Source organism: Nasonia vitripennis (genome assembly GCF_009193385.2).
Source record: "Nasonia vitripennis strain AsymCx chromosome 5 unlocalized genomic scaffold, Nvit_psr_1.1 chr5_random0002, whole genome shotgun sequence".
Taxonomy (NCBI): Eukaryota; Metazoa; Arthropoda; class Insecta; order Hymenoptera; family Pteromalidae; genus Nasonia; species Nasonia vitripennis.
In genome coordinates, this window is record NW_022279652.1 from 3,109,526 (window position 1) to 3,117,215 (window position 7,690).

General features: G+C 42.9%; 1 protein-coding gene across 1 annotated transcript; it reads left to right on the plus strand.

Annotated features, from left to right (window-relative positions):
* Positions 1-218: 218 nt before the first annotated feature.
* On the plus strand, positions 219-1,283 carry LOC107981274. The gene has a single exon (XM_016986599.1). It carries the CDS (start codon positions 219-221, stop codon positions 1,281-1,283), a length of 1,065 nt encoding a protein of 354 aa, XP_016842088.1.
* The last annotated feature ends 6,407 nt before the right edge of the window (positions 1,284-7,690 follow it).

Here is a 7,690-nt window from a genome sequence, read left to right on the forward strand (position 1 = left end):
CTTCCCTGCAGTACCACCAGGCTATAAGATTATTGCAGTTTCTTCTCAAGTTATTTACCTTCGAATCACTGTGAAAAGCATAGATCAACTTCAAATTCGTATAGTTGATGAAGACGGACACTTAGTTAATTTTCGCGGTGAAGTAATAACAGTGCGATTACATCTGAAGCAAGTATAATGGGTATCGTTTACGGTCGCGGGTATATAAGGAATCGAAAATGTCGAAAAGTCATCAGTCGTCCGCGAACGTTAAGAACGCTAACACGGCAAAAGATTCAGTTTCTAAAAAGCCTCGGCTTAAGAGTTGGTGGAAAATAACGTGTATATTCTTCTGCTGTCAAAATGGAAGAAATTCTCATTATGAGATTCATGCTCATCAACCTTACAACGTTTCATCTTACAATAATAGTGATGAAATTCGTATCTCGGTGCAACATCAAGACTTGTGTCTTTTGCCGTCAGCTAGTTCGCTTTATGTATGTGGTAGGCTAACCAAAGCTGATGGTACTCTCGTGAAAAATACAAAGTTCGTAAACAACGCCGTCTGCCATATGTTTGAAGAAATACGATATGTAATACGGGTATCGATTAATCCTAGTCGAAGTCTAATCATCCATAATGCTGGCTGGCTCGACGTTGAGGAGAAAGAGAATTTGATAAATAGTGAAGGATACTTTGATATATCTATACCTCTAAGTATGTTTATATGCTTTACTGAAGACTATTGCAAGGTAGTCGTTAACGTGAAGCATGAAATCATTCTCATTACATCGAGAAATGATCTGAATTCCGTAATACAGACACCTACGAAGGTCGCAACTGCAACTACTGCAGCAGAGTACGAGGATTTCAAGATTGAGTTGATGAAAATTGAGTGGCTCATGCCATATGTAGTATTATCTAATCAGCATAAAATTCGGATGCTTAGTCATATTCAGAAGGGTAAATCGATCGACATGAGTTTTCGTAGTTGGGAGCTGTATGAATATCCACTGCTTCCCAGACATGTTTGGACAGGCAAAACATCTAATCAGTTAGAAAAGCCACGCTTCGCGATCCTCGGCTTCCAAACAAATAGGAAGGAAGTGAAAGAAATTAATGCTAGTCGTTTCGATCACTGCAATATCAGTAATGTTAAACTCTTCTTAAATTCACAATACTATCCTTATGGAAAACTAAATTTAGATATTCAACGCAATCAGTATGTTATGTTCTGCGATATGTATGCCAACTTTCAACATGCATACTATGACAAGAGTATTGAGCCTATGCTTAAAAAGTAGCACTTCATCAGCTATCTATCTCTTATAGTCATCGATTGTTCAAAACAGAACGAAGCTTTGAAAAACGCCTCCGTTGATGTTCGGCTGGAATTTGAATCCAAAGATAATTTTCCCGCAGGATCCTCTGCTTATTGTTTAATTATACATGATCGTAGTTGATCATAGTTCAGTATAATTGCGTAAATAGTGTTGTAAAAAAACTCGTTTGATTTATTTAATAACACACATTGTATCATAACAAAAATCGAATTCATGGAGAGATTTGAAACTTGCATTCCAATGCTCTCCTGAGTAGAGCGCTTTCATATTCCCACTCTTGCACTACTATGCGCGCGCATTCAAGCTTCCTTTCTTGCGCTGCTTGTGGTGGGGATGGAAGTAGTAGTGGTGGGGATATGATGTAAAGAAAAGCTTGCTGATAGTCAGAGTCATTCCGAGATGGAGTACTTAGTGGACATGCAAGGTTTTAAGCAGCCCGGCAATGACTTCATCTTCAAGGAGCTATCTATAGTTTCTCTAAGAGATGATATCGAACCTATTGTACTACTTTTCAAACAGCCTTTTCCATGGCGTCTACTCACAGAAAAGTATAAGCAAAAGAATACATGGTTGGAATATCATTATCATGATATACCATGGTCATCTGGTGAAATCGAATATACAGAAATCGGCAAAATTCTTCGGGAAGCCTTGCATGACTCTACTGCAGTAATAGTAATGGGATCCTTGAAGAAGAAGTGGTTGGAACGTTTCAAATTCAACGTAATCGACTTCTCGGAAATGGGATATCCACCTCTAGACAAGATCAAACTCGTAACGGTTTGTCCTCATCATAATGGCGCCTATAAAACCAGCCGTGCTCTTCACAATGTACGACTTATGAAGAAATACATGCAAGAGCAATGTAAGCAATTGGAGAGACAAGGTTCATCCATGGAGTGAGTGAAAAAATATTTATGGAGAGGTTAAGTTACATGGTTGAACCTCACAGGTGAGACCGATGATTGGGGCTCCCATCACTTATAAATACGAGAAAACTTCCACATAATGTTCGTTTGTACATCATGGGTTCACCAACTAGTAGTGCAGGTTATAAGCCTCTTCCTGATTCGAAAATTGATAAGAAACAGGAAAAGAAGGAAACATCTTCTGATTGGAAAGATTATTCACAAAAGTTGTCCACAAATACTTATTCTATGCCTGAAAAAGAGGGTTATAAGAAATTTAAGTAGTGAGCTAACTTGATTGAATACTAGTCATCACTCCCGTAACGGGTAAGTCGGTAAGACGCTCGGCCGGCGACCGTAAGGTTCCCGATTCAAATCCCCTGCATAGCCAACGATATGTTTTTTCTTTTTGTCATCTAGAAGATACATGACGGTAAAGAAGCAAGCTGTCCGTATCAACAGCAGAAGGTAACATCGGGCCGTTGACGTCACCGCCAGAACCGAGACGCATCGATCGGGGATCTCGCGGTCGACAACGCCAGCGTTGATGACGTTATCGACCGCTCTCTCACAGCTCTCTTACCGCTCTCTCATCTGAGTGTGCCAGTACCGGCCTGTATCAGAAACGGCATGTGCCGATAACGATATGTACTGATGACGGCGTGTGCCGATAACGACATGTGCTGATGACGGCGTGTGCTCATAACGGCATGTGCTGATGACGGCCTAGTTTACCTAGTAATATATTATATTATATCATATTATATACATTGCATTAAGCATAAACATTTTTTCTCCGGTCCTTCAGGGTCACCTCTTTGTAATTCACATCTCATTTAAACCGCTTTTACAGTGCGTTTCCTTATGTAATTATACATTATACATTATATTAAGCATGGATACTTTTTCTCCGGATCTCCGGTTTTCCAGTTCACCGGTCCTGCAGAGTCACACTATCTATATTTCTCAATTTAATTAGTATTAGAGTGACCTCTTTGTAATTTGAATCTCATTTGGATCTCTTTTACAGTGCGTTTACTTATGCATTATATTATATTATATCATATTATATACATTGTATTAAGCATAAACATTTTTTCTCCGGTTTTCCGGTCCTTCAGGATCACACTATCTTTTATTTATTTTTTTTTGTTTATCCGGAGAGTTGGAGAAATGCATAATGCACCATGACAGGAGACGTGTGAGACTCCCCGTGTGTGAGGCTCTCCTGGTGTGGGACAACACCAGGCATACTCACTAAAACACCCGCTCTCAGAAGGCCGCAAAAACTCCCCCGGTAGCCGCTTTCGCATTCCTTCTGGGGGTCGCCTGTCTTAAGCTATTCTATCCGTCAGCTAGTCTTGCAAGCAACCATCATTGTTCTTTGCGCGGAGAACCGTCTCCACGTACGCCGTTATCTCATCCCAGTTCTGCTTACTATCAAGCATCGTTTCAACTACAGTCTCGGGTGTGAACGCCCCTATCGTCAGCTCCAGTACTCTACGTTTCTTGGCCCAGCGGGGGCAGTCAAAAAACGTGTGTCTCACGTCGTCCCGTTCGTCACCGCAGTACGTACACCCCGGTGATGCCACCCTGTTCATCGCGAACAGGTAGCTCCTAAAGTATCCGTGACCAGAGAGAAACTGGGTAAGGTAAAAGTTAACCTGCCCCCACTTCCTGTCCACCCACGGGCCTACATCTTTAATAAGGATCCTAGTCCACCTAGCCTTTGGACATTCGGTCCACCTAGTCTGCCAATTGCGCATTGTTTATTCTCTTTCTTCCGCGGCGATCGAGATGCTATTCGACACTAAGCGAGCCTCGTAGATCCGCTTGCGTTCAGTCGCAAGAAGATGCACGGGGATTACCCCCGCGATTACCATCGATGCCTCGGCCGCGACCGCCCGTAGGAGCATGCTATTGTAAGGGCCCCCCTTCGCTGTACAGCCATTATCTTGTTCCGGTACTTATTCATAATCATCGCGTCGGCTCACACCTCTGCTCCGTATAATAGAATAGAGTTGGTGGTCGCCATGAGTAACCACCTGACTGTTGGCCTATTCCCGCGCACGTTGGCCATGAGTCGGTTAAACTGACCTATCCTAGTCATGGCTTTTTTACAGACGCGATTTAGATGTTCTCCGTAGTTCAGCGTCGTGGCCAGAGTTACCCCTAGATACTTTGCTGATGATTTCCTCGTTATAGTCTCGCCGCCTACCTTCATCGGTATGATGGTAGGTATCCGCTTTCCTGTCAGGAGGATTATTTCGGTCTTACTAAGCGCTAAAGTCAAGCCGTGCTTCGACATCCACCACAGCACTCTACTCATAATCGCGTTTAGTTTCGCTTGCGCGATGTCCACGTTACGTGCCGTTATAACCGCGGATACGTCGTCTGCATATCCCACAAGCATCACGCCTCCCGGCATTTCGACTTTTAGAAGCCCGTCGTACAAGATGCCCGAGAAGTCCGGCCCTAAGATCGAACCCTGTGCTACTCCTGCAGTTATAGGTCTTCTTCTACGTCACTGCTTCGTGGCATACTCTATAACCTGATCCCTCAGATAATCTTCCGTAAGACCCATAATGTATTGCGGCACACCGAAAGACTAAGGCATCATGTATGTCGGTCCATCTTGCTGAGTTGAACATGTTTTTTACATCTAACGTTACCAAAACTACGATGTCTCTAGTCGCGTGTCTAACCTCTTCTACCCTCTTTACCGTGTCTGTTACCTCTCTGATGGCCCCTATGGTCGATTGTCCTTTCCTAAAGCCATACTGCTTATCAGAGAGGTCTCCCGCTTCGCGTACGGCGCTAAGTATTCGCGGTTTAATCAGCGCTTCCTCCGTCTTTCCCATCGTATCCAATAGACTCAATGGTCTATAAGAAGTGTCCGCGTCCGCTTCTTTTTTCGGATTTTCGATAAGGACTAATCTTGCCCTTTTCCATCTCGAGCTGAATACACCCTGTATCAGGCACAGATTGTACATTTCCAGTAACAGCTCCGGCCGTTGGATTGCGACGACTTTCAGCATTTCCGCCGGAATACCATCCAGTCCTGGTGCTCTGCCACTTTTCAGGGATGAGATTGCCGCGATAAGCTCGCCCTCGGTGAAAGGGAGTATCTCGTCTATCGGCACATTCGTTCTTTCTGCCTGAGGTCTGATGGGGTGTGTGGGAAACAGCCCATCGATTACCTTTTCTATAACTTCTGCCTCCATGGGCCCCGTTTGTTTCATTTCGCCTATTTTTCGGGTAACGATCGCATATCCGTCGCCAAACGCATCTTTTCCACTTCGTCGACGATCTTTGCCCAACAGCGTCACTTACTTTCCTTTATCGCGTCCCTCAGCCTTTTTGCTCTTTTCTGAGTTTTGCAATTTCCTCCGTCCACCAGTATACCGGGTGTCTTATATGGCCGCAAGACACCGTTGGCATAGCTGCGTCGCACAACTCCGTGATGAGACTTGCAGTATATTCCTCTATGACATGCCAATCCCTGATTTTGCGGATTGTCGTTTCGGAAGTTCCGTCCGGTATAGATTCCCCGAAACCTGGTCTGCGATAGGTAGCGGTGTTTCCCTCGTTTGCTATTACTAAACTTAGTCGAGTTGCCATCTCGAGAATGGCCCTGCCTCTGCAATTCGTTGTCGTCATACCCAATTCCGTGGCCCTCGCGTTGAAGTCGCCCCCAATGACGAGTTCCCCGGATACGTCTCTTATTGCGTCCTCTAGCACCCCTAGTTGTATCGCGAAATCCGCCACAGTAAGGTTTGGTGAGAGATACGCTGACGTAAGTGATGAGGCACCCTTACCCGTACGTAGTCATCCCCCGTCCCTGATTCTGTGATTCCGCGCCTGGGCACCCAGACTGCGGTGGTCCTTGCAACGTTGGACACCCAGCCGGGTGACTCGATCCGTGTACTTTTCGCTTATCAGGAGAATGTCCGCTTTCTCATCTGCGACAAATTGCGGTAGGAGATCGTGGGCGAGCCTACTTCTGTGCAGGTTGCCTTGAAGTATCCGCGCCATTATCCTTCCATTTTTCCCGCTTTTAAGGCCGCCCGGAAGACCGCGCACGTACCGGTGCTTGGTGCATGCCCCTTTACAGTGCGTTTACTTCAGTAATTATCCATTGTATTAAGCATGAGTACTTTTTCTCTGGTTCTCGGGTCCTTTAGGGTCACACTATTTATATTTCTTAATTTTATTAGTGTTAGAGTGACCTCTTTGTAATTTGCATCTCATTTTTACAGTCCGTTCAATTATGTATTATATTATAATATATTATATTTCATTATTTTATACATTATATTAAGCATGAACACCTTTTCTCCGGTCCTTCAGAGTTATACTATTTATTTTTCTTCATTTTATTAGTATTAGAGTGACCTCTTTGTAATTCGCATCTTATCAGCATATATCTACGGACTCTTTGCTGCCAATATTTTTGTCATATAAAAAACCTTTGTTGACGGGCCTAATGGGCGAGAAAAGTTTGTACGAAACCAGCAACAATAACGATATCAATGACATAAATTTCGTGACGGCAAAAGATCTTATAGTCAAAACTACGTGTTTTAAGCTCAGAGTTGTACGTGCACATCGCTAGACAGAGCCACGCAAAATAAAATCGATTATTTCGCTATTAATAAGGGCGCTACACAATTGAATTCGACGCAAGAATCTATATGAAGAGGAATTTCGACATGGATCATTTTTTAGTAGGGGACAAATTCAGAGCCAGATGAGTAGTCAGTCAAAATAGTAAACAAGCGTACAAAGTTGAAACCTTCGATGTTGCAAAACTATGTAACAAGGTAGAGCAAGTCAAGTACCAAGTAAAATTAGCTAACGGTTTCAGGTGTTCGAAGAAACAGATGTACGGACGGAGGTTGATGACGATCCGAACAGTTTATGGAAAGCTATCAAAAAAAAGCAAAAAGAGGCTGCAAACAAAGTGCTACACAAGAAGAAAAAACCAAAGAGCAAACTACGGTTTGACAAAGAGTGTGAACTCTCTTTTGAAAGGCGCAAGAAGGCTAAGGTAGATTGCAAACACAATGGAAGAGGTAGTGGCGTCAAAAATATTCCGCAGAAAATAATTCTATACCAGCTGAATTACTTACAAGGAAAGGTACCCAACCCGAACTCACCGATTTTGATGATTTTCATATATGTTGTAGAACATAAAAAAATAAGAGACACGTATTTTTTTTTATCGGCTAATTTTCACTTTTAAGGGGTAAAAACCTCCCCTAAAGTTAACCCCCAAAAAGCGTTTTTTTTAAATATCTCGGCTTAAAATTAATAATTTTCAATGAAACAAATTGGAGGTTATTTCTTACAAAAAGAGCAAGTATTTCATGGTGATTTGAAGAGTAAGGGTAGCATCCCCTATTTTTTAGGGGTTGAAAACATATATTTTTTGGCATAATTTTATAATAAAAATGTTTA

Excerpts from the sequence above, each read along its gene's own strand:
- LOC107981274 (XM_016986599.1), top strand. The coding sequence starts at position 219 with ATGTCGAAAAGTCATCAGTCGTCCGCGAACGTTAAGAACGCTAACACG.